General features: G+C 46.5%; 1 protein-coding gene across 1 annotated transcript in view; it reads right to left on the minus strand.

The window, feature by feature from the left end:
* Positions 1-2,564: 2,564 nt before the first annotated feature.
* Positions 2,565-27,973, minus strand: part of MAP6 (microtubule associated protein 6) — a 49,358-nt gene continuing 23,949 nt past the window's right edge. The window contains exons 2-4 of the mRNA XM_074572299.1: positions 17,711-17,924; positions 15,580-15,776; positions 2,565-2,743 (exon numbers count right to left, since the gene is read on the minus strand). Coding sequence (XP_074428400.1) covers positions 2,674-2,743; positions 15,580-15,776; positions 17,711-17,924 — 481 coding nt within the window. The 3' untranslated portion in view covers positions 2,565-2,673. The remainder of the gene's footprint in view (positions 2,744-15,579; positions 15,777-17,710; positions 17,925-27,973) is intronic.

Here is a 27,973-nt window from a genome sequence, read left to right on the forward strand (position 1 = left end):
GAGAGCAGAATCTGCCAGGATACAGAAATTGTTATTTTTTTCTTTCTTAATAAACAGTAAATATTCCAGCTTGTGGCAAAATGAAAATTTTGAGAAGGGTGAGATGCTGAGTTAAGTCAGAACACTGCATTTCTGTATGAAATGAAATTTGAATTGAATTTTTTTTTTTTTTGTCAGTCTGAAATACTGTACCCAGTCTGGTGGAAAAATACGTGGTTACTTACGAGTTACAAAAACGTTTTCTAACGTGGGAATCCTCTGCTTTGATTTGGGTTGGCGTTTAAATCAACTCTGCCATTTCAAAACCTACCTCTGTGAGATTTCACCTTCTTACTTTGGACACATTTCCCCACAGTTTCCACTGGTGAAATGAGACCTGGTGGCCTCTTGTTCCTGCTCTCACCTTGTGCTGAGCTGCTTCATGGAGCTGATGGAGGCGAAAAAATGTCTGTATTTTGGTAAACGTTAAGGTTGGCTTTTCTTCCCCTCCAAGCCAGCTCCCTGAAGATCAGATAATGATGGGAGAAAAAGCCTTTTTTCTCATGTTTTCCACCATGGATGTCCGGGTTTCTACAAATAATTGTGTATAGATAAGATACTTGGATGATTGGATCTATGCTGTCTTTTTTCCTGAGGTCCATCTGATTCAGAAACAAGTGATGGGCTCCAAGACATCAGAGAGCAACAGCCAGGTCCTGCTTCCCTGGGACACCAGCAGCTCCATGGATCTGGAGCAAAACCTTCTGCAGGCCACCGACGTCTGGCGCTGGAGCTTTGGACTGGGCTCCTCTCTAATAATTGTGCAATCATGGTAATTATACACACAAAAAAAAAGTTAATTACTTAATCGTGTGTAACAAGGACCCTTCAGCTACTGAGCGAGGCACACGCTCGGCGCAATTATTCACAGGCATGTAATCTACTTCCCTTTGTATTGAATATTTCATTAGTTGCTATTCACGTCTTCTCGGAGGTGCTTTGCAATGGTTCAGTGATTGGATTTACTCTCAATTCTTCTTGGCTTGTACAAATGTTGTCGCTACAAATATTCCTCTGTATTTCATCCCTTTAACAAGGAGGTTCTTTCCAACCTTCCCATTGCCAAAGAGAACTCACCACAATGTGAACTTTGGGAGCTTGAGGCAATTTTAGGCTCCTGCTTTGCCTTCAAGGTCCTTTGGGTGGATCCCCATGTTTTGTCCTGTGACTGTAAGGCTCTTGGCACCCTTGGGATTTTGGCCATCACAGGGTGCCTTAGCAGTGGTACAACCTGGATAACAAATAGCAGTCGTAACCAAAGGTCTCTGCAAGTGCAGTAGAAGGGATCTCCTAGAACATGCGTTCATTTTAAAATTGGAATCACTGGAAATTTAAAACTAGAACTCAAACCATTTAAATTTAAACCATTTAAAACTGGAATCACTCTTGATTTACTCCTGCATAGAACAGGAATCTGTATGGGAGGAGTGCTTATATAGGAGGTGTATCATGGACTTGCATTTTCACTTTGAAATATTTGAATGACTTCTCCAAGCCCAACGCAGTTTCCTTCTGAACTAGACCCAGCAAACAAGATCCTCTGGTTTTGGAGGGCTTTGGAGCTGCCATGCTCCGTGGAAGCTGCCCAGCTCTTCCCACCTCTGATGAAGCAGCTGCCTTGCATAATTAATTTGGGAAGGAAGAGCAGCCTTCTGCTTAAGGTTAGCACTTGAGGAAAGTAAAGCACATCCCAGCTCTAACTGTTATAACAATTCAGCCTAAACCTAGAATTATTTATTGGACTGTGCTGGGCCAGTGCCTTGCTGGAACTGCAGTCTGGGTACTTCATCTATTTATCTATCTCTAGGCGACAGGCCGTAGAGCTGGACTGCATCTATCTCCCAACATGGGATGCATATGACTTACGGGCATAGGGAGCCCAGCCCAGAAAAGATGGGCATACAGAACAACCAGACCTGCGAACCCATGAACCAGCTACACTTCTCCTACAGCATTTCCAGTTTGTACTTTACAATTTTTCAAGGAAACATTTTTGGAAAATATGCTGATAAGAAATTTGACTAATTTGCCAGCAAGTTTTGGTGTCTTGTCCAGCATTTGCCCTAAATGGCAAATTGAAAAAATTGAATGTTAACAGCCTCAGAGAAGGTCTGAGATGTTCTTGGCTACAGCACAATGACAAGGGGATCTGCCAGATCTTGCACAAGGCGTGCTTCACCTGGCAACATCCCAATGCAAGTTCCTGACAGTGGTTAAGAATTTATGGTGCACTAAATCTTGCAAGGATTTTTGAAAAGGGTTGCTGATCCTATCAACTAGACTCCTGGGATAATCCCTGAAATCCAGTATGGTATTTCCCTGAGTTACGGATGTGATTCTGATCTCTCTGTAAACTAGAGAGACCACTGAAACCAAGTGCCATTTCACTGCTATGAATAAAGGGAGAATTGGACCCATTTTTCTTTCTCTGACTTTACTGATTATAAATCAAGGCACAGACATGCTAACTACATTACACAGATCCTGGTGACAGTAACTTCTCAGTGCTCAAGAGACAAGAGAAATTGTCATTCAACTCTGATCATCAGCTTTATTGTATGCCAGCCAGACGATACACATTTCATGCAGACTATACGTTTGCTCCAACCGCCGCTCAGAAGAAAGCGCTCGACTTCATGCGCGTTGGTCCTGCACTAAGGTACTTGGTTCTTGGTCTGTAGCACCAGTGGTTTTTTCAGGGGTCCTGGAAGCAGAGAAAGAGCATCATTGCAAAGCTGTCAGAGCGATTGGCTGCTGCCTAAAACCAAAATGCCACCCCCGAGTTGGAATTTGCCCCGTGACAAGTGGCTCTGCAGAGCGCTCCCCAAGCAGCCCGCACATGTTTGGTATGTCCTCAGGCTGGTTGGTGAGCCTGGTCTTGGTCCAAAACCCATGGACGTCCACAAAATTAGGAGGGCTGGAGCTGTTGACTTTTTGACCAGCCCCTGGTTCAACTGGGACCAGGATCAGGCCCACCCACCAGCTATGAAAAATGCTTGCCAATTGATTATAACCTGCATCGAACGAGCACCTCGCTGTAAAATTGTCTCACGAAGAAGCAGTTTGTTTCCCTCAAGGCGGATGGTGAAAGCCCTATAACGCAGGGGAGCCAAGCTCTCGTGATGCCCGGGAAGGACCCGGTGCCTGTTAAAATGACCGCCAGGAAAGCAAGGCCAGCTAACACATGCTAACCCCCATGTGAGAGCTTCTCCTCCGCCCCTTCTCAATGCCCCCAGGAGACACCAGGAGGCGATGGTGGCACCAAGGCATTGGATGCCTGTCAGGATCAGCTCTGGGGACAGCTCTGTACCTGGGATAATCGTGGATGGGAGCATAAGAGAACAAAGCCTGGGAGGTAGGGTAGATGCTGTCAGGAGCTCTGGACGGGTGCTGGAGGAAAGGTCAGGTCTTGTTGAAGTGCAGAGGGAGAGATGGGGAAGGAAAGACCTGTAGGGAATGAGGGAATCAATCTTCATTAGGAGAGAGAAAAAGGAGGATCTCCAGGGATGAGGAGAGATGTGTGATGGATGGGGTGGGATCTGTGAGGCTGCAGAAAGCGGATGGAGAGGCAGGAGAAAACTGCTCAGCTTTAAAATAGGCAACTTTGCACAGCAGTTGCATTAAGGGGCTGTGGAGATTCCCCCTCGTCCACCAGCCAAATGTTGTCTTTGTGTAGGGAATGGTTCCAGCCTTCAGGTTGAAGGAGAGAAGGAGAGGTTGGCATCACGGCCAGGAGAACAGGTATTAGTTACCACCTCCTTGGCTCATGAAACCAGCTGAACCTGGACAAATGAGTCTAACCATCCCTGCATGAGATGCTCATGGGGCAGGACCACGTGGAGAGCCCTGGCAGGACAGCTCTTGCTCATATACTCACCCTCGTCCTGCCCTTCGTGCTTACAGTGAAGAGACGTTTGCTGCCAGAAGCTGTTGGCAGAGGTCAGTAAGGACTTTCCTTACCCAGTGTCCCCAGTGTAGAAAAACTGCTGAGTCCTTCCAACCTACCAGTTCCTATGGGAATGAGGTGAGCCCAGCATCGTATATCAAGGGATTAGGGGAAAATGCAGGGTGGATCCTCTTTGGAAAGATGTCCCACTGTCAGTACAGACCAGGTCCATACTGCTGATGCTCAGACATCTGCTAGGACAGGACCAATTGCCTGGTCTCTGGAGAAGGCTGGAGGTGCCTGTACATACTTTCCAGTTCAGAGCGTGCCCGAGGGCACTTGCACGTGCAAGCTGGGCAGGTTGAAGTTGCCAGCAGCTACTCCAGATGCCAAACCATCCCCTGTAAGCATGTCTTCACATGTGATCTAGGAAGGGAGGATGGAGTAACTATGGGGTCTGAGCTCCGGTCTTCCTGTGCCAGTGCCTATGTGACGATCCAGGTTGTAGGTAGGAACAACACCAGACTAATCCCAACTCTTCCTTGGTGTCCAACCCTGCTCTTGTTGCTGCCCTGCATTCCAGAACAGAGCTGGAAAGCCAAAAATCCTCTCTCCCTGGAGCAACATAAACTGTTTGAAATCACTCTCCATCAATGTTCCCCTTACACCCTGTGAGAGTCACCACGAGAAGTCACCCTTCCCAGCAGCCCCGGTGTAGTAGCTCTCTGTTGAGGCAGCCAAGAAAGCTGGTGCATGCACTGCATGTTTGCATGGTGGATACCTCTTCATTTTAATCCCTTGGCTCTTTTCTCATGAGTGTGTGCATCCTTCAGCAAGACCCAGCTTCCTGGAGGACAAAGAGGCTCTGTCCCATCCCCATCCCCTGGCTTCCTCTTTGTTTGCATTGAATACAGATAATTGTGTGATTGTCCTTCCCAGTAAAAATCATTGCAAACCTGTTTTAAACTGGAAGGAATGCGAGGGGGAGTTAATTACATTATTCTCCTCAGGAATTGGCATCCAGGGACAACACAGCCCCTCCCTAGGAGGAGATCAGCCCTGGCTGCTCTCTGCAGGGCTGCACAGCATGGTCTGGCCCTGGATATCAACCTTGGGAAGAGTGAACTGGGAGGGGGCAAATCGGAAGGTTGAAAGGAAAGCCTGATCCTGAAACATAGCAAGTCCTAACACACAAGCAGCAACACTTACAAATGAGCTCTGTCTTAGCCAAGCGAGGAAAGAATTCGGAGATCTTTGCCCTCATGAGGGCTGCAGGTGACACACTGCTGGGTTAGTTATGTGATGTGACAAGGTGAGAAATGCAGAAGAGATGAATTGGAGGTGACACATCATTACTCAGGTTAAATCTGAGAGAGAGATGCAGAAAGAGCATGAAATTCAGGAGAGGTTCGTTTCCCAGAGGGAGCATGAGGTGTCTGGAAGTAACCAATAGATGACTACCACGAGCACACGTAGCACAGTCTCCTCTTCACTGGTCCTGGTGTAATCACAGGGAGCTGGAATCTTGTGACTGGGGTATAAACTTGTCTCTGACGATAAGGGGCTCCAGCAACATTATCTTGTTCTTCACAGATGTGGAGGACATTCTCACAGCTCATTTCTGTTCCTCTGTGGATTCAGGTCTTGATGTTTTGGTGGACGCATATCAGAAAGAGATGATGACATTTATCCTCTTCTACAAAATTATCTTCATTCAAAGCAGTTTAACTATTTGGGAGCTGTTATGAGTCTGTACAGACAGACACAGCTCCAGGCACATAGAAAATGAAAAGTTGCCTTCAAGAGCACCTAAAAGCAGCAGGAATCCTTTACTGGTGGCTCAGAAATAACAAAATAGCCCCAGGCACATATGAAGTTTGGTGCTGAAGGGACATTTTTTATAAAGAACCATGAGAAATCTGTCCTTTCTTTCCCAGAGAATGCAGGTGAGGAGATGACTCTCCTCTGTGGAGGAACTGACTTTTTGGCTAGAGCCCTCACCCAGGACACTGGCAGGTTCATGTTCCTCAGAAAATACAAACTCATTGATTCCTGGGCAAATGCAATTAACAATTAAGTTGTAAGATACAGCAAGTCACTTCTCTCTGCTGAACACTTTATTGTCCTTTGTGCACTGAAGTTTGTTGTCCTTGATAACAGTGACAAAAATACAAGTCTTCTTTTGTCCTGAAAAATGGCCTTAATGTTGTACTTAATAACTGGTCTCATTTACATTCCTTGGAAAAGGCAACAGCATCAAATAGTGGAGTTAACATTGTAAGTTACAGCAGGGAAATGAAGAATTTCAGCAAGCAGAGGGGTTTCTATGGCTTACATAGGTTAGGTGGGCGCTGGAAATGTGCACCAGTTTGGGGCCAGCAAAGGCTGAAGGAGAAGAAAGTGTCTTCTTGTGAAACGTGACCTGAGGTAGGTGTGAGGTGAGCAACAAGGAGCTCAGTGCTTCAGAGTTTAAACAACTGCCCACCTCCAAACCAGCAGATGCACAAGCACTTACAAAGCTCTGCTAGCAATTCAGATATTAGAAGACTTCAATGTACCTCAAAGGGCAACTAGGGACCCCAGTGGCATGCAGGAATATTGACTATTCAGCCCCTAGAACTGTGCAGCTGAGATTTTTGGCTGCTGTTTTAGGTTGTTCTAGAGCTTTTTCACTCTTGGAGTCTAGAGTTTGTAGGAGGAGGCAGCAGGACTGTGAAAGCATGGCAGGTGGGAGCAGGTCATGGTGACACATGTTAAAGGATGCAGGGCATTACCTACACCAAGGGATCCTCTCTCCCGCTGCATCTTTCCAGTATCTAGAAATCCCTAGAGCCTGGAGATGTCAAGCACAACCCAGCTAAAGGTCTCACTTGTCCTAGGTGAAATCTCCAGGCTCCTCACTGAGAAGGACTGGACCTCCCCACACATGTTGTCTCTTGCACAGCACCACTGAACGAAGCCCAGAGGGCTGAGACTGCTTGATTCTTCTCCCATCCATGTCCACAAAACAGCTTCAGTTTGGCTTTGAGTTAGGTCTTCAGACCTAACTTCTGCAGATGGCCCATGAAACCAGACTGGTGGCCATGCTGTGAGCTCAGCTCCTCACTCAGTATGATAAAGGGTCTCCTTTGCTTTCTGGCAGGGCGATGTCACACTACCTGCAGCGAGGGTCACAGTAAAAGTAGAACTGAGCTGCTCCTGCATCTTTCCATGGGTGTGTGGAACAGCTGGGAAGAAGGACCATCTCCATGTGCACACATAGCTCCAGCCAGCACAGACCAAAATAGCACATTCAGGCAATAAATTAGGACAAGGAGGGAGCAAGGAGCCACCTGGGACTTAGTCACAATTGGATCCCAGCTGTACTCACAGGTTGAAGGGACCACGGGCAGGTTTAGTCCTAGCCTGGGATGGAGGAAGAAGATGTTCAGGGCACTTTCTGAACAACAAGAAGCCTCCCGGGCATCCATCTCTGAAACTTGTCCTTCTGCTAAGCCAGCTTCTGCTTCTTCCCCTGAGAGGTGCATCTGCTTGGATTTCCACTGACACACTTCTGCCCACTGTTTTCAGTATTGTGCTGGGAAATACAGTTCTTTTAACATCAGCTGCTTCTGCTCTGGGCTACAAGATTTCTCCTTCATTCTCCTCAATTGCTGTGTTTGTTGAGCCACCTGCCAGCCCAGGACATCTCTGCAGGAAGCTGGAGAAAGGCCAAACTCTTTATCAGATGCACCAGAATTGCAAAGGACAGAAGGTCATGCAGCTCGGAATATGTCAGGCTCCTACATAGACAACAAAGCTTGTCTCTGTGGCTGTAAAAAAGAAAGGAAGGTACCAGGGAACAAAAACATGACCAGAGTCATCCCAAAAGACTACAGACAGAGCTGTGGCAGCAAGACTGACTGCTGAACTGGCCACGAGGACAGACACACGGTGCACTTGCAGACACATCTACTGAAGCCACACCAAGAAACGAGAGAGAGAAAGGGCCGTGAGGTATTGTTTATTCTAAGCAGTGAGCGTCATCGCACAGTACAAGCAAAGAAAAAGGTTTACAGTCCAAGAGAGACAGGACACGAGACAGTAACTTGGGGAGGATGGGAAGGAGAACATCCCTGGTGGAGCTGGGTATTTAGGATGACGTGGAGGGGAAAGGTGGGGTGGTGGAAGAAAGCACAGGATTGGAGAAGCAGCTGAGGGACAGACATGGAAAAGGTGGCAGGGAAGATGCAGGGACAATGATTTTGAAGGCAAGAAGGAACAGCAGCATGGTGGGGAGATGGGGTCTGATGGGGTGGTGAGGGCATTGAAGACTGCATGGGAAGGAGCCAACAGGGACAGAGAAGTCTGATCAGCAATGAGACTTGGGGAGAGGGAAGGGAGCAGAGGCAACGGGGGCAAGGACATCCACAGCCCTGTGACCCCAAAGCATTATCTATTTCATTAAATTAAAGGTGCCTTGGTGGCTCTTGTCCCTGCTGATAAATCTCTTAGCTCCAAACAAAGTGGCCACAGCTGAACTGGTCCTCAGCTGGGTATTAAACCCTGAACCAGGCCAAGGAGCAGGTCAGTCAAACAACCAGGGACTAGTCTCAGGATTTCCCTATCTTGGCCGCTGGGTACTGGCACCATCAAGTGCTCCTGGGTGCTGTTTAACTGATGAGGACAGACCCATCTGCCACAGCCATCGCGTGGTGAGATCCCCTCCATCACATGCCATGCAGGGTGCTCCTCACCCTCTGCTGTGATCAGACCCCTCTCAGAGCCAGGTAGGCCACTTCTTGGGGTCTCTGGTTCCCCAAGAAGATATGGGAGGACCCAGCTTTGCTTGGGTCTTTGAGGTCGCTTCATGTCTCAGGCTGGCTGGGGTGGGAGGTGGGCAGATGACAAGAAGGAGATTTCAGAAATGTTTGCCCCTTTCCATCTCTCACACCATTGAACGCTTATTATTCCTCAGTGCTGTCACATATCGCTAAGATCTGTCACTACTCCTCATCCATCATTTTTCTGGTGGCTGGTCCTTGCCACTGATTGCCGTGGAGCAGAATCCCTGCAGGGAAAGCTGGCGTTTCAGAAAGCATAAAGATGCCTTCAATCCATTAGCAGGCTTTTCTTTTATCCTTGGGCTCACATCTCCTCCACCTGACAGTCGTGATTAGGGAGCTGTTTCCAAGGCACCCTGCAACAGAAATTAAGACTGTTTACAAGCAATCCATAGTTACCGATAAACCACCAGTCCTGAAGTACTCAGAGCTGCGTAACCCCCTCATTGCAGACCTCTGAGCTTGTGAGTAGACCCAGTGGCATTAGTGGAATTGCTCCCAACCCAGAAAGCTCACGTGAGTAAGGGTAAATGGAAGTGGGCTGTCAAATCCCCCATTGGATCAAACTTACCATGATGCTGCCAGAAACCGGGAGAGCTGAAGCCCATGTCTGAACATCACAATATTTTCCAACTGTGCAAGAGATACAGTTCTTAGTGCTGAACATGGCCATATCATCATGTTCATACTAGGGAATTTCTTCTTCCTGTAGAGCTCCTCTTCTTTACTTGATGTTGCTGTTGCTGTTGGGGATGGTGGTTGTTCCTTGGATGTTGGGATGTACCAGCTATGACAGAGACATCATCTGAAAAAGTCTCTTTCTCTCCTGCACAGGTACATCTCTAAATAAACCCTAAATCCAAAGAACATCGCGATACAAGAGGCTGCCTTTGTATAAGGACTGATATGTCAGCTGATGAAATATCCATATTCATCCTTTGACCTCACTTTACCAGTCAGGGATGTAATAATGATAACTGAGGATTTCAAAGGAAGCTCAGAGATTGGGAAGTGGCAAAATCAGTAAATCTCAGTCCTGTGCCCAAGGCACTTAAATGCCCATCTGATGCAGGGAATGGGATGGAGAGCATCAGGCAGCAACCTCTTCATCCATCCATGCACAAGTCTTCAGGGGTGTGCGCTGAAGCCCTCAGTACACAATGTATTTGAAAGCAACTGATTAAAATCAGCAACATGGGGCTGCTCACACCCTGTGCATTCAAAGTGACACCTTTGCAAAGCCACTCTCAGAAGCTCCATTATTAAGAGCATGAGAAACAGACTTGACTCTTTAAATTCAACATGCCAATATTTTCCCTCCCCTCCTTGTCCCCTCACCAGACACCAACACTGACAATTAGGACTATTTTTACTGCAGCCAGCTCCTCCACACTACATGCTCTTATAAGACAAAGAATTTCTTTTCTAGTAACCCACTGCCAGTGCTTTGCACAGATGTTTTTCTCACAACAACCCTTGGAAAAAGGTGGGCAGTGCCAGTCACTAATGACTTGGCAAAGATGAAGGAGTGAGTCAGTAGCAGCGGGTTCAGACAGTGATGGTTAAAGACCAGGGAGACCAGGTCCCCATGCCTGTCATCAGCACAGCAGGTCCTGCTGTCTCTTAGAAATGCTTCCTGCCCCTTTGGGTATTTAGGCTTTGCAATGCTGAGCAAGTTCAGAGAGCAGTAGGACAGCAAGGGCATGTTTTCCAGCACTGAGTGTGGATGGCTGTGTGGGACTAGATGGATCGGCCATCCATGCTGCAGTATGGAACAGACCCCATACCTTTGTGTCATGGGAGAAACATTTTGTTGCCCTACATGGATTGTCACAGATAAGTCCCATCAATGACCGGTCTTTTACCAATGAGCATTTTCTTCAATACCAGCCGTGGAGGGGTGAAATGATAAATCCCCCAACCTACAGCTCAGTGGAAACACTTTAAAGACCATATAGTTATGCGTGATCAATGAACGGTTGAAGGTGGTGGGGAAGGGAGAGGGAGGGCAGGGTGATATGGCAGGACATCAGAAAGCAGCACTGTTATTAGCATGTAGTCAGAGACGGGATAAATTCAGAAAGTGATTTGTAACCAGGCAGGGATGAGAAATAGCACCCAGAAATGGCAGGGCAGAAAAGGATCAGTGCTCTATGGAAGTCAACAGAGCCACGCTGGAGGAGAGATTTCAAAACACTACCCCAATGCAGATAATTTTCCACAGGTTGGTGGTGATGTTACTGGAATACCCATTAAAAGTGAAAACGTGATTAAAAATAAAAATTGCAGGTAGAAGCTTACAGGCTAGTTAAAAGAAAAAAAGAGATGAAACTAAGATTAGGGTTCACCATTTAAAATAAAATTGTGCCCTCAACCCTGCTTTCTTCCCAGCCATCATTTTCTCCAGATAGCAAACATTTTCATTAATATAAAATCAGTGCTTTGCACTTCCACAGTCACTGCCAAATGCCTGTTCATTGGTGGCTGGGCTTGGAGCACACTGGAAGTGCTCAACCCAAGAATTTGCCACCTCCTTTCAATGAGGATTTCGAGCCCCTTGACCCCTCTCCTGAGCCTTTCAGGTGGTTTTGGCCAAAAGCAAAAGCTGTAGGCAGTGGGCTCATCCAGAGCACCTCCCCTCCCTCCAGCTCTCCAAGGGGCTCGGCTTCTGCTCCCTGGCCCAGTGCAACGTGGACAGGAGCAAGGTGCAGCACCGACCCTCCGCTCGACACGCTGTATTTACAGAGAAGAAAAGCCAACTACCTGCTCCGTCCACATGGCTTCACTGTCCATCTTCACCTTTGCAAACGCTTAGCTCTTGTGTCAGGCTAGTCTGAGGTTAGCAGCCACCTAAAGGGAGTCAGGCTGTGACAGCTCAGTTGTCCCCATGGCAGGGACGGAAGTGGTGGTGGCTCTAAGCAACACAAACCTGATTACGGTTGGAAGGGTGTTTCTTTCACTTAACTGTGCTTCTTATCGAGAAAACAAGATCAAGGAGGTGGAATTCGTCTTTAGCATTTATTTATCATTGGAAAAAAAACCCCTTTGAGCAAGCAAAGATCACAAGCACGTCACAATCAATTGGCTATACATTAATTTGTGTGTGTGTGTGTGTTTGTGTGTGTGTCATTCTCATTAGAACAGCAAGAATGAAAAAGCACCACAAGGAGGTGTGCTTAACACGTTACAAGAGACAATTTGTGATATGCAACCAAACCCAGGCCACAAAATATTAATTAGACACTTCCTATCTGCCTCCAAGAGGCAAGAGTTTGTGGAATTCATGGGAGCCATGTTTTTACACCGGACGCATTGCAAATGAAGAAGCAGGTGATCGGTGTGCAAAGCAGTCAGAAAACAGGAGCTCAGTCAGCAATTAGCACCATTTTGCAGAAAGGAGTAACAGTACAATACAGTGAGAATGAGAAAGCAAGCAATAGACAGCATAGGAACTTTCACAGGGTAAAAAGCAAAACATTTCTTTCTTTTTTTTTTTCTTTTTACAAAGAAAGCAAAACATATTACAAATTAGCGGTGAGACAGAATCAGCATTGTGGTAGCTGGAAACACAGAACAGCAGAGCACTCTTTCCCAGTGGGATCGACAAGCTCAGAGTCCAAAGTGAACTTGAAAAGGCAGAGATTTGGTCTCCTTTCTGATAAACCTGAGTGGGTCGGATGGGTATAAAGTCTGTGGAAGGTAGAGCAATGCAGGATTTCACCCTGAGACCTGACTCTGCTGCAGTTCCTGGCATTCAATGCAATGCTAAGCTGTGTGCTTGGATGTATGCTGAGGACCTGGTGCACGTGGAGCAAAGGCCAGGATTTATATCCCTATTTTGTTGCTGTCTGAGAGGGAGGTCCCCAGGCCCTACCAGTCTCCCAGGCTCTTTCTGCAAAGATTGAAACCTTCCAAGGATCATTCATCCCACCCAAAGAGAGGTGTCCAAAATAGGTAGCTCAATGGCCCTTGGAAAGTTCCTTCACTAAAAAGGGAATTTAGATCACTGGCTAGCACTTCATATCTAGCTTTGTAGTTAGATGCCACCAAAAACTTCATGTACTAAGGAAACACAAGGCCAAATTCTGACCATTCACTGGGCATGTTTCATTCAAACACCATGATGGATGCTCTTCATTGAGAAGAAGCAACCCTGAAGCCCTAGGTGATGAGCAGTCAATCCAGAGTCATGGAGATGCTTGGATTAGGTGGTTTGAGCATCTTAATGGTGTTCCTTGGGAAAAATTTGGTTACCCTTGAAATCAAGGGTGAAATTCCCATTGAATTCAAGGGGAAATGGTGGCAAGTGTGCTGTTTCTTTGAATTTGAAGCTTTGGGCCAAAAAAATGATTGGGAGAATCATTTGGTATGGTCTTTCCTTATGCACCTTGAGATCGGTGTGTTCAGGGTTATTGGTAACTGTCTACATGCCTTCCTGACATGTTCTGCCTGCTGTGACACGTCATCTTCACGCTGTTGCTATATCCTGCGATAGGAAAGGACGTTACTGAGGAGTGTGAAGATGGATGAAGCATCTAAATGCCAAGGAATCACACCAAGTCTTGGAAGCTCAGGCTTCTCTGGCCAGTTGTCCCTTGTGCGACGGGGTGGGAAGAGCTGTGAGCGGCACTCCTCTCTACCAGCTCAATGCAAGCCTTTCGCCGAGCTGCTCTGGAGACAGAGCTGAGCTTTGCACTCGAGCGGTGCTGCAGGGGCTTCTGAGCACTCAGAAAAGCAATGGTCAATATGGACAGGTCAGCGTCTCCATGGAGCATGCACATCAAGAATGCACTACATTCGCAAAGATTTCCACAGTTTTACTTCCTGGAGGATTTCCCTGGTTTCCTCCTAAACGTCGGAGGTTTAGATATATATATTTCTATATATGAATATATATTTTCCACATACACAACCTGACTAGCTCATAGCACACAGTTCTAACACAGCTAAGCTTGGAAATACACCACTGAATTCAGAACACTACACTTACTTATACTCAAAGCTTTAGGCTGTTAGCGCAAGGCAAACAGGACACATCACACAATACACTGAACTTGGCATTTATTCATTACTAAGGCCAGCAAATGTCACTATCTGTATACCACAGAGCTTTCCTCCTCTTTGGAAACATTCTCTCAGCCTCGTAGCCCACCACTCATTTATGTTTCCAAAAGACCCAATTCTAATGGGGTGAGACCGCAAAAAGCGGGACTCCTCACCCTCCCGGCCCATTTCTTTTTCTGTGAGATAGTTTCACTTCTCTAAAATATCCTAGCAGCAAGACTTTCCTCACTCAAACACCTCTACAGCAACACAGTTCTGATAGTCTCCTCTTACACCACCTCCCTACCCTACTTCCCATCTCAGTCTTTGTTCTTCCCAATTGTCTGTTCTCTGGAAGTTTCAAGCTGGACTGTGTATCAGGATAGAAATGCTGAGCTGCAAAAATAAAGAATCTTGACTTGCAGCTACTCTGCTACAGCAGAGTTTAACCGCTCAGTTTGGTGGGATCAAGCTTAATCCTTACGTACTTAGGACCCGATCCAGGAGTTAGGCACGTAAATTTGGATTGGGACCATACCTCTCCCAGCTCCCATGGGAGCTCAATGACCCAAATTTTGGGGTGTGCGATGCCAGTTTGTTGGGCCAGTTCATACTCGCTGACAAATGGTCCAGCTGTGTTTACAGCTTCCAAACTGGTCTTGCTGGGCATGGGGATTTCCTAGAGTAAGAGCACAGTAAATATGATTGAAACCCTGAGATCTTGCCTTTAGGGATCTCAGCAAGTGGTTTGTGGTCCTCTTAGGATACTTATGAGTCAACATGAACTTCAACTGCTGGTAAAGTCAAAACAACGGGGGCTGATAGCTCTAGCCAACCTTGGTGACACGTTTCTCTCTACCCCTTGGAAGGTCACATCTGCAAACCGAACCTCTTTCAGAAATCTAGCTCTGTCTACTGGCACCCCAGAAGTGAAGAATGCAGACCAAGATTCAAAACAAAGCAGGAATAACTAAAAAGATCCATAATCTAGGGGAAACAATAGGGAAGAACAGCCTGCCGATAACCTAGTCAGACCTGCCACATGCCTGGGAAGTCTTTACTGCTCTCTGCGCCTTCCCTCACTCCTTTTTCTAAACAAAAATCAAGTCTTTTGAATGGTGTTGATGGGTGAAGCTGCCTAGGGGAAAGATCTGGCCCTTCATTTGCACGGGATCTCCTTCCCTGTTGCTTCTTGGAGCAAAAGTCCCACCGATGTCACCAGGGGAAATCACTCTTGGCCACACCACTGATTCTAGCAGACTTATGGCAGATCCATGGCACTATGAATGAACCTCTGATCCTCTCTGCCTCCAAACCCTTTCACCTGCTGACACCAGTGGGAGATGACCAAACAATGGCCAACCGCAAAAGGGCCTCATGGGATGAGAGCACAGCCCCTCCACGGCTCAATGGCACTTCCACGCCGTCAAAGTGTTGAAGGACCAAGCCTGAGGAAAGGGACAGGCTGCTGGATGCAATCACGGTTGATCCATCACCTTCATCTCCTACGCCCCTGCTTGTGCATTCCCACGTCCCTCACTCTGTGCAGAGCCGTGTTGTGCAGGCAAAGCAGAACAACCTGACCTCAGAGACAAGGATTCCCTAATCCTCCTTGGAAATAAAACAGAAAAGCTTCTAATACAATCAGAACAAAAAGCAGATTAGAAGCCTCTAATTAATTTTGTGGCCTTTATTTAATCAAAGGGAAAAAAAAAAAAACGGAAAGAAAGAAAGAAAGAAAAGGAAGGGAAAAAAACGAGAAAGAAAGGAAAGTGCAGTGACATTTACTCTTTTGCCTCAGCCAGTTTATTGTTCATCTCTTTACTTTTCTCCTTGTCCTCTGGCTTTGCTGTGTTGGAGGTCTCGGCGCTCTTTTTCTTGGCAGCCCGGCCAGATGCAATCTGCTTGTCTTTGGCCTTTTTCAGAGGTTTATGGCTTGTTGTGGTCTTTTTTGGTTTGGAAGGCTTTACGCTAGGCTTTTCCACCTGCATGGAGGGCGACATGGAAAACGACAACACAGAGATGGAGAGAGAGAGAAAGAGAGACACAAGGACAGGTGGAAAACAGGATTTAGATCAGAAATAGCATGAATGTTACTTATCTACCCAGCTATGCCCTGCCACAAAGGGAGAGGAGCAGCTGGGCGCGTGCTGAGTTGCAAATGGCCAATTCCTTTCATGGTGTTGATGCCCTGAAGTCACAGTACCCCGGAAGCCAGCAGAGCCCATTGCATCCAGATGAGGACACAGTAGGGTAAAGAGTAGAATGAATATTATCGATCATTTTATCAATTCTTCCATCATTCTCTGGCTTCAGGAGGGGCTTTGCAAGCCTACAGGGGATTATGTCTCTCTGGATTTGAAGCAGAAGAACAATGCTCGGGACAAAAAAGGCTGGTTTAAATCCCCATCTTTCTCTCGGGGCATGACTCCTCAGTTTGCTCTTCCCTAACAGATCACTACAACACAGTAAAATCAATTGGGGATAGCTGGGGCACAGGACCCCGACCGGCATCCAAGCAAAGGCCATTACAGTGTCTCGCATCCACCTATTTCTTCAGCCCCCCAAATAGGGACAAAATAGGGAGGACAGCTTCAAAATTAAGGAGGAATAGGAGCCTTCAGCTCCTCCATGCTGGCCCTGCCATCCCTCTGAGACCTGACAAATCTAAGCACCTATGAACACCGGGAAGGACTAACGGTCCTGGGTTTAAAACTGCACAGACTGACTCCATTTAATGAGGATCCTCTGCTGCTCCTAGAAGAAAAGTTTGAAACACATTTCAACACAAGCCCTTCTCGACACATGTCCTCCATCTGATCAAAGCCAAAAGTGCTTGCTGTAAAAATGTGTGGAGCGCCCTGAATTAATTGCAGATGAAGATCTGGCTCTTACCATGTTGTTCCTGGGACAAAGTGTAATGTGGGGTGCCTATAGCTTTGGAGGGAGAAAGAAAAAGCTGTCTAGATAATCACCTGGGAAATGACAGTGCAAAATCCTCTTCGTCTGGGTCCTATCATCACTTCTTTACAGTTTGATGCACTAGTCTCCGAAGTGCAGCAACATGTACTAGAGCCCATAGAATCATAGGATGGTTTGGGTTGGAAGGGACCTTAAAGATCATCCAGTTCCAAACCCCCCCTGCCCTGGGCAGGGACACCTCCCACCAGACCAGGTTGCTCAAAGCCTCATCCAACCTGGCCTTCAACACTTCCAGGGATGGGGCAGCCACAGCTTCTCTGGGCAACCTGGGCCAGGGGCTCACTGCCCTCACAGCCAAGAATTTCTTCCTAATTTCTAATTTCTTCCTAATATCTCATCTCAATCTCCCCTCTTGCAGTGGAAAACCCTTCCCCCTCATCCTATGGCTCCCCTCCCTCATCCAGAGTCCCTCCCCAGCTTTCTTGGAGCCCCTTGAGGGACTGGAAGGGGCTGGAAGGTCTCCCCGGGGCCTTCTCTTCTCCAGGCTGAACCCCCCCAACTCTCTCAGCCCGTCCTCCCAGCAGAGGGGCTCCAGCCCTCCCAGCATCTCTCTGGCTTCCTCTGGAGCCTCTCTAACAGGTCCATGTCCTTCTTATGTTGGAAGCCCCAGAACTGGATGCAGTGCTCTAAATGGGGTCTACACTTGAGCAGAGGAAAGGGGCAGAATCACCTCCCTCGACCTGCTGGCCATATTTCTTTTGATGCAGCCCAGCATACCATTGGTTTTCTGGGCTGCGAGCACACATTGCCAACTCATATTCAGTTTTTCATCCACCACCATCTCCAAGGTGGATCCCTAGATGCACCCGCTGGTTGGAAATGAAGATGCCACATAAGGTGAACGACAGCAGGCAGTATTCATCCCAGCCTTACTGTGTTGCACATGTCCCACCAGGAGCAATGGATGGCCCTGGGTCCCTTCTGCTGTGTTTCTCACCTTTGGCGGTTCTTTGTAGGGCTCGCTGTAGAGAGTGCGTATCCTTCTGCGCTCCAGGAATTTGTTATCAGATGGAGCAGGCTTACTGGTTTCCCCCTTGAATTGAGCGCTGTAACTGGTTTCGTGGATCATTTTCTCCTCTGGCGGCTTGTACTGGGACTTCGCCTTTATAGCTTTCACAGGCTTGACATCTACCCAGGGTCTGAACTCATTTCTGAAGATCAAAAAAGAAAGGAGTTAAGGAATTAAACCAACAGGAGTAGTGGTAATATGGGAATGAAATCCCTCATTGCTCAGCAAGGTCTACTTGGAAAGGCTTTTACCTCCATCCAGTCAGGTTTACAAAAAAACTGACTCCCAACAACTTATTTTTGACCTCATCTAAAACCCATTGACACATTAGGAGACCTTCAAATGAAATTTGGTCTATTAAAATCAGGCAGTCCTGGGCACCAGTCAACTTGCTACTTGGGTGACAATGGTCGGGTGCCCTCTGAAAAGCTGGCCTAAGATGTGACAGTGATCCTTTTTTTGAAAAGACAGATGCTTTTTTATCTCTGTAGTTTCACCTCTGCGCTGAGGCTACCCGCAAACAATTCCTGACTCTCACAATTATGGTGGAAAAGAATACTTAGGAAGGAACATCAAAATTCATGTTCTGCAACTCAACATGTGACACACTTCTCGGCAAAATTCCCCGCAGGCAAGCTATCTGGGTGATTAAGAAATGTAAAGAGACAAGATGTTCTACAGCCACCCCTTTCCCATGCCTATAAGTAGTGAATTGTATCATTTTGCCTATATTGCACAAAATGATGCACAACAGCTTTTGTTAATTCCATAAAGGAATACTTTAAGATAAAGCTGCCTTAGACGTAAACTCAAGCAGAGCAGGAAATGGCACGGTTTATCAGGTATTGTGAGCTACGGCTTCTCTTTATTAGCTGATGGTGAATTCCCTAGTTATTGGAAAAATAACACCATCTTTCATTTCTTTTGGACACAGCTGTGAGTTTTGGGAGAAAAAACAAACACATTTCAAACGTTTTTATAATCTGCTGGACAAATTCTGGTTCCCATCCACAGCCTCCTTTTCATCCATGTTTTAGTTCTTCCCAACAGAGTGCCAACATGTTTCTAATTTTGAAGCAAAACATTTCATTTTTTTTTTCTAAAAATTGCCATCCATCTGAGAAAACCCCAAGTGTGTTGCTACCTTAGATGGGTCATGCTCAGACATAGTCCCAGGCAGTGTTTAGATCCTTAATACTCCAATGCAAGCCAGGAGCTATCTTAGTGGTGGTGATACAAGCCCTCTGTGAAGGCGTGAATTTTCCTTGGAAATCAAAGCCCTTGTCTTAATTTCGGGACTTCTGAGGCAACGGGACCACTAAGTTGTGGACCCTGTCCCTCCTGCCCTGTTCCACTCAACCACCTTTGAGTTGTGTTATTCATTCTCAGCCTGGTTTATTAGGGAAATAAACCCTGTGTGAGGGTACTACCAGCCAATCCCTTCCCATAATAGCTTTGACCATCTTAATCAGCTTCAACCAAATTTCACAAATGGTCATGGAGATATTCAGCTTTTACTTTTATGAAGATAAGCAGTTGGGCTGGGTCCAGAGGCTCAGGAAAGCTTTGGTATGGACATGCACACTTCATCAGTCATCAGAGGACCTGCTTAGACAGGGAGGCTAGGCTGCAGAAGTTCACTTATTGTCCTCAGGGCCCAGTAATAAATGGTCCCTTCACCTGCAGGACCAGTGCAGCTCCCTGCCCACCCAGTACTACATTTTCCATTCACATAATCCCTCTGCAAAGATGGAAAAAATCTTTCTCTTCCAAGATAACTCCAGTTGCAACAGTGTCCCAAGTGTGTTTCTCCTCCTAACACACCTATGTTAAGGTCTCACCATATCTGCAAGGGTGAGTCTCCTTGTGGTAGCCAAAGAGGACTGGCCAACACAGTCAGTGGAGCTCGGAGAGCTCTTCCCTATGCCAAAGATGGGTGACTGCTTTAGGATGAGCTGAATGCTTCTTTGGGCTGTGTTAACGGACTAGATCTCCACTGATGGGAATACAAACATCTCGCACACGTGAATACACTCACACATACACCCCTAGATGTAGGTATCTTAGTCTATGAGCCAAATCCCATCTCCAACTCTCCATACTTTCTTAGTGTTGAGTCTAACTACATCTACTTTTTATTTTCCATGTATTTCTTCATTTCCCACTCCCTCTTTTACTATTCAGCCCTTCTTGGGCTTGGGCAATACTGCCAAAGGCCCAGCGATACTGCCTGTTTGAAGGACGCTATTCTTCATGAAACTATTGCAGTTAATGAGTAATACATGAATGAGCTTATCTGTGTCCCCTTCTTTCCTCTTCAGTAAATGTCACCCATTTGTCCACAGATATTTCTCTGCAGTCCGTTGCTAAAATATCCCTTCTGCATGAAGAGTTGAGAGAAAGGGGGAGGAAACATCTTTAAAGAACTGGATTAAAGGTGTGAAGACATTACTGACAAACTCAAAGTTCATCCTAAGCTCCTCAAAAGCCTAGGGGTCACTTTTGTTCCATCAGTAGACTCTGTGCTTTTAACCACTTTCCAAAGGAAAAAAAAATCACGCACTAATTCTCTCTGTCCATGGCTATCACTCAGATCCCTCTCTAGCAACTCCTGAACCCGTTAGCTATGTTCTATCATATTTGTGGCAGAGGTAGAAATCTCAGAAGTGAAAATTACAACATGTTTCCTCAAAATCAGTGAGTGCGCTCAGGAGAAACATCTAAATGGTGTTCTTCAACTGAGGGAAAGCCAGGTAAAGTTCATTTTCTTACTTATTGTAAGGCCAGCCAGCCAACCAACCCACAAGGACCACGAGGTCAATCAGCAAAGCTAAGCATAGTTCGCATCTACAGAACGAGAGACAAAGGATGGAGGCTGTGGTACCATCCACGTAGGGGCTGGACTGTAAAGACAGAGCACAAACCAGGAATTATTCATTCTGCCGCTCATAAAATACTGGTTTATGTGGAGGTGAGCTTTGAAGCAGTGTGACCGTATTTGTTACCATAGTACCCAGCAACCTCATTATGCACTGCATTATGCAAACAAGCAGAAAGAGTCGGGCTGCTCCCTGAAAAGCCTGTGATCTCTGCAGACAAGGCAGACACAGGAGGTGGGGAAAAGGCAGAGAAAAGCCTCATGCTACCAGTGGGCTGGCAGGGAATGCATTTCTGCACTCCCATGGGCTGGCTGCTGAAATGCCAAAGCAAGAGATCATGCAACAGAGCAACAACCAATCCCACCTGACTGTTAAAAATGAGCATGAGTTCCTCTGCTCTTCTCCATCCTTGCTCTGCTGGTCTTAATGCGGGTGTAAACTCTGTGAGCACTCAGCTCCTCTGTACTTGGTGACAGGACTCTTGACTACCCTGCACCCACCTGGCTTTGCAGGCAAAGGATAGGCCAATAGCCATTCTTAGGGGGCTGCATGCTGATGCACCACGTCCACCAGCTCTGAAACAGCTCAGCCACGATTTTCTCTGGAAGCGGAGAAGAGGAGGCTATTGATCTTGAAATATTTTACAGTGTTGACAAGGAATTTGTAAATACCAGGTATGTCACACAGATTTGGCACACATCTAGAAATAACAGATTGCCCAGAGAGGTGGGAGATGCCCCATCCCTGTAAACATTCAAAGTCAGGTTAGACGGGGCTCTGAGCAACGTGATCTAGCTGAAGATGACCCTGCTCATGGCAAGGGGGGGTTGGACTAGGTGATCTTTAAAGGTCCCTTCCAACCCAAACCATTTTATGATTTTATTCGGAATCCTTTCCAGGCAAATGTGCATCATTTCACAGCAGCAACTATTACACTAGAGCTGGTCCCTTCAAGCATGTGAGAGAGCATGGGCCATGTCTTTATGGAGTCCTACCATACCTGGGAAGGACCAGATACTCCCTGCTGTGACCACACTCAAGCACCCAGCATGCCCAGTTCTGCATTTCTGCTGTTCAAAGCTTTCAGAGGCTGTGGAAGGAGGAGAGAAACTCAGACCACTTACTACAGCTACGTCTGGTGCAGCAAGCTGATCTCAGTGCCTATTTTTGATATTCAAGCGACACACAAACTGTACAAAAGCGTTACTAGAATAGACACAGGCTATTCTGTGCTGGTTGCGTCAGTGCCCAGACACTTGGCTTACCACGGCTAATTAGTACAAAAGTACTAATTCCTAATCCTCTCCATCTCCATCACAGATGTGTGAGGGAAAACAGCCCCTTGGGAACTGCCCTTGGAATATGCCAGCTCCTGAACCCAGCCCAACAATTGCTTGGAAAAGCACTTGGAAAAAAATGTAGGCAGGAGTGTGCTAGCAACTTCACAGCCCGGATCACCACATTTGAGTGCCAGGCACATCGAATTTGCTAATTCAAAGTATGAAGGAGGAGGCAGGTGCCCTGCTTGGGGTCTGTGTCTCTGTTGAACGTAAGGATGGGACGACATCTCAGGAAGGTGACCTAAATCTCCTACGTCTGGTGACTCTCCATAAAATGTCTGTCCGATACAGTCCTATGTCACCAGGAGCTCGTGTTGTCCAAACAGTGCATGGCACGGCACTTAGGGCAGTCACACTGGGCCATCTGGAACTGGCCTGATGCTCCAGGATATTTATGTTCCTCAGAGACGCTGCTTTATGAATTTATATACCCCTTATATGCAGCAAAGAAGCAAGAGGAAAAGCAGCAGCTTTAAGACCTGATCTTTTTTTGCTGTTCTAGGACTAGTAAAAATATCTGGTCTCTAAGGTATTCTATCAGTTGCTCCTGGAACACTAAAACTAACCCTGGCTTGAGGAAAGCCCCTGCAGTTCTGAAACCTCCTTCATTACTGTTTACCATCCCAAGGCCAATTTGTGGGGAAGGTGCCCAAAAGTTACAAATTCCAGCTACAGTCCGAAATGAGCCCTGAAAATGTTATTTCTCCCTGTTTTGAGATCAGCCAGTCACAGTGGCATCTGGAGCACCAAAATGCTTTAATTGCATTTTCCCCTTGGCTTCATGCAAAATGAGCTCTGAAAGTATTTCAGGAGCGTGCGAGACCCCATCCTAAAAGATCTCATCCTCAAAGCTCACCTAAAACCTGACCAAAAACCTTTACTCACGGTGCAATGACGAGTCACGAGCAGGGACCAGCACCAACATGGATATTTCCAACAGGCACAGCTTAGTCCAGCTGTAATTCTTCTCTAAGGGATTTTCATTGCTCTTAATTTTGCTGAGGAAGATTTTAAGAACTGCTATCTTGGCAAGAAAAGGAGGGGACTGAACTGAAATAGCAGCGAATTACACATCTCCTAATTTTCTGCCGAGCTCTGGTCCCAGCCTTACAAAGGATAATTAGAATCAGTCGGGAACCCGGCGCTGACCTGAAATGGAAATCAAAATGAAACTTAACAAAAAGGAGTATATGAGGCATCAGATGACCTTTTGCAAGCCAAGTCCAACAGGAAAAATTCCCAGTGCAGATAAAAGAAGTTTAGGCATCTACAGACCGGATGAGAACATAGGGCTGCATAGGATGGGGCAGACGTCTTGCAAATTAATAGGCAGCAGATCTTCTTTTAAGATGACAGTAGCCTGGGGAGATGGTGGCCTGATCTATATCCATTAAAGCCAAGAGCTGCTCCCTACATATATCAGCGCATACCACACTGCTCTTGCATAGGGCTTCATCCACCCTGGTTATTTTATTTTAATTGCATTTTCCCCTTGGCTGAGGATTGTTAAAGGTGAAGGTGACCTCAACATCTTCCTCCACCCCAGCCAGGAGACACGGGGTTGATGTGAGCTCCGAGCTACGGCACGCAGCCATGGAGACGCTCACCACCACTCGTGTAGGCATTGATCGCCTTCATCTATTGATGCCAGAGCAAAGCCAAGAGGGGGAAGGAGGCGGAGGTGGGGCCAGGTTTAACCACTTCAAAGCTTCCACCTACTTTGAAGGACTTGTGAAGAGAGGTTACGTTTGTTCAGAATCAGCACAGGATGTTAAATATATTCTGCTGACAGCAGTGTTACCGGCATTGACCAAGCCCAGTTCCCTCATCCTGATGTGCACATATCAAATAATGAACGGCGCAGAAAAGGGAGACCAGGAACTTCATGGTGGAGTCCTGCACAGAAGGGTTACATCTAGCTTAATTTGAAAAACTATGGCTCAACCAAAAATGACAAATATTCAGCTTTTTCACTGAAAAAAAAAAAAAAATCCTTTACGAAATGTTTGGCCTGAATTGTTTAATTCATTCTAAAATTAAAATTTAACTTTCTTTTTTACTTTCTTTAATTCTTTTCCATCCCATTTTTTCCTTATTCTATTCAGGACAACACAAAAGGACTATGAATCCCTTTATGAAGAAAAACATCAAACTGCTTCACAAGGAATATTTCAGAATGTCACATTTCACCTTAATATTCCTCTAAACAAAACACCAATGAAAAAAAAATATACATTTTGGCCAAACTAAGTAGCAAATTTGTCTGGGATTTTGAAATTATTTTGCCTTTCTGGAATAGAGTATCGTTTACTCCCAAATATTATCCAGCTCCCTTTTCCCTCTTAATGCAGGAGAAGAGATGTTCAGTGAAATGAAACAGTAGGAAACCCAAAATCAATGATAATGCCTGGTCGAACTCTGGAACTCAATGCCAGGTCACCGAAGTCCAGCATTTAATGAGATTCAATTAAGTCATGGCCGTTTAGATGGATATTGAGAATATGCAAAGGTACCAAAGGAAATTTCAGCCACACATCCTTGAGATAATCATTAACACCGCTCTTCAGCATTTAGCTGTTCTTTACAAACTGTGGGTGGAAGCAGGAGCTATTCCACACTGTAGGAATCTCCTCCAATCTCTCTCCAGGACCCTCTGGTCCTGGCTGTGATCAGCCAGAAGACACTGGACTAGCAAATTCTGCTCACAAAGGACCGCCCATACGAGGAGCGTGAGCATGTTTTGATCCTAAAGCTGTTCTCTTTTCTAATGCGAACAGAAAAATTGCACTTGGACTCAATATAAACAGGCTGTGGATCCTCCTGCAAACACAATTAATTTTAAAGATAAGGCCGATCGATGGTTACTGTTCTGCAAGAGCCAAAACATGGCTCCTAACACATTTTCAGCCATAAAGGAACACTGCCCCATGCTGAAGTCCCTTGTGCAGTAGCGAACAGCAAAACGTGTTCTTGCCTCCCAGAGAAATAAGTCTAAAATCCTGGACCTGGATGATTCCTTGCTGCTTCTGACAGCTTGAAACATTACTGCAACACAACGTGTCCCCTGTACCTCAAGACACTGGCTTCAGACATTTCATCCCATCTCCCACCCCAAGCCCCCTTTGGTTAAAAGGTCAATTCCAACCAACTCCTATTGCCATGGTCTTGTCGACATCCCAAATTTGCCAGTGCAAGAACTACCCACCCATTGTCTGCTGCACCAAGTGCCCTGTCTCCAGCTCCTATATGGATGCTTAATGACAGCTTTATCCTCTAATCCCCATGCTATTATCTTGCACACAATAATTTACTGTAAAGCTGCACTGAGACTGTCAATGGTATAATGAAGCTCCTGGTGCCGAAGATTATTTTTTCCCAAACATTCATAATCAACCTCTAAGACATGCAAACACACACATATATAGACAAAGACAGAGCAAACTGGACAAGCCAATACCTAATTGCGCACAAAGACTAAAACAATGTGAAGTTTGAAACGTTGACAATGCACAAAGGAGTAAGTGTGAGCAGGCTGGGGGGCGACCAGTATCTGTGGGCATCCCTAGTTAGGGCCCATCAAGTACAGCACTGTCAGGAAAAAGGAGGAAAGTGCTGAGCCTTCAACAGGGTAACTTTAGCGCTGGCTGAAGCAGGCTATAAGCAAGATATGATTAATGTACCGAAAAGGATGAAGTCAAGTCATTTGGCAGAGCAGCACCATGCTGTGATCCATTTATAAAAGTTGCTTGAGTCAGCAGCTCACAAATCATGGATATTTCATTGCCCGAGGGCCACGGAGCATGGCCTTCCAAGGAGGTAGAATTATTGCACCTGTTGTCATGTCCAAAACGTCACAAATACATGGATGAAGGTGACGGTGAACGCTGCAGAGGGCCAAGGGGCTCAGAGAGCAAAGGAGTTGGGAGAGCAACCCCAAGAGTAACAGCCCTGCCACTACTCATCTCTCGGCAGAGAGAAATAGGAGAGTTGAGGACGGTCCATGAGGAATAGCCAGCCACTGAGCAGAATGGAGAGGTCCATGTATGATAGGAAAAGGTGAGATAAATCCCCACACTCAGGCTAGGTGGCACGTCTATGAGGAATAGCCAGCCACTGAGCAGAATGGAGAGGTCCATGTATGATAGGAAAAGGTGAGATAAATCCCCACACTCAGACTAGGTGGCACGTCTAGGCACCCTTGACACCCAAAGTCCAATTGTTTGTGGACCTCAGGGTTAACACCAACACCCCCGTGACCACCTCCTTCCTTCCAGCGCTACCTCCACCTTAGCTCCACTCTTAAGCCTGCAGCATTCGCCCAAGTCCCTGTGCTCAGACAGCCACAGGGAAAGCAGAGTCCAAGCCAGATAAAAGATATCCATCAGCATCTTCTACAGCCCAGCAGCCCAAGGCCCTCCCTCCCTCCTAAATTTCCCTTTGGTGGCTAAATACCCACCAAAGGGAAAAGCGTGGACTCAGGGGAAGATAACGCTGGGAGATCCCACTGCAGAAATACCAGAAATCAAGGAAAGGTTAAACCCAATGGCAGTGAGACCTCAGGAACTTTCCTTGTGTGAATCCCAGCCCCATGGAGATTTGCCAGTTTATACCTCTCTGAATTTCCCTTGAAGCTCGTGGGTCCTTCTGAGGAAGGGACACACATAGACCATTCCACACAGAAGCTGCTGTGCTCTCTTCATACATGCTCGAGCCTGTAAAGTCAGTGAGTTCAATGTTGGTGTCACCAAGGAAGCCACCCGATGCAGCCTGCTAGGAGAGCTCCCAGGGTGATCACAGCCTGACATTTCTGAGCTCCCTTGCAGAAACAACCCATCTGTAAATGTCATGTTCACCCCTGGAAAATGGGTCAGGACCAGGTCAAAGCTCTGCTAACTTCCCATTTAATGGCCTATACATCTATTCTCTAGTTGGTTGGAGCAAGAGCAGTGTCTCATCCCCCTTGTCCTCCAAATGGGCAGATGCCTGTAAAATTTGCCACAAGGTTAAACAAACAAAACAGCTCATGGCATGAATGCTTTGAAACAAAAGCATCTTTAGGATTGGGAAATGTGTCGCCCCAGGCAGATCTGGATGGGCTGCAGAAACCAGAACAGCGCAAGGAGAGCCAAAGTGCTCCTGTGAGAGTTTCCTGGGCCAAAGAGCATCATGTATCTGACTCCCTTGCAAGACAACGTGCACCACATGGCTACTATCAAGGTACAGGCACATGCATTAACAAGGCTCACCCCGTAACACATGGGGAAAGAAAAGAACCTTGAGAAGAAACTTTCACATGAAGAAAAGTGGAAGACCTTGCAAAGACAACACAGCATTGTAAATTCTGCTCTTCTTCAAGTCCAAAGATTTTTCAGTGTAATTCATGCTGAGTGCAATGAACTCATTCAAATATCTGATGGGATGAAGAGAAACCAGCAGCTGTCTGTGGCGACACCGCACGCCGGGTCTGTCCCCAGCTGGAGTCCTCCTGCCTCTGCCCATCCCCACGCCAAAGCTGGTGGCCTCAAGGGTGGGATTCCCAGTGGAGAGATGCTTTCAGCACCTCGTTTCAAGTGTCTGAAGACACAAACAAGAGACGAATTAAAAATGCATTATTTCAGTTGAGCAAAACACTTGAGCACATGCAGCGCGGCTCTTAGCTGCTCCTTACATGTAAATATGGGCATAAATGACTTTCTGAATCAGAGCTTGGTGAACCACGCTGCAAAAGCTATATGTGAACCTGCGATGAGATTTTTAAGAGGGGAATCTGGTGCAGCAAGATGTGCTAAGGCTGGGGAAAAGGAAGCTTTTTAGGTCAAATGAAGCAATTACATTTTGCATCCTCGTAGCACAATCAGACCACCCCAGAGATCCAGCAGCAGGATGGGGAGCGAATCCAAAGGCGTCACTTTTTTGGCAAGGACAGACCAGACTTTTATAGAAATGAAGAGCTGCTGCCCAAGGAGATGAGA

The sequence above is a fragment of the Larus michahellis genome, chromosome 1, assembly GCF_964199755.1.
Source record: "Larus michahellis chromosome 1, bLarMic1.1, whole genome shotgun sequence".
Lineage (NCBI taxonomy): Eukaryota > Metazoa > Chordata > Aves > Charadriiformes > Laridae > Larus > Larus michahellis.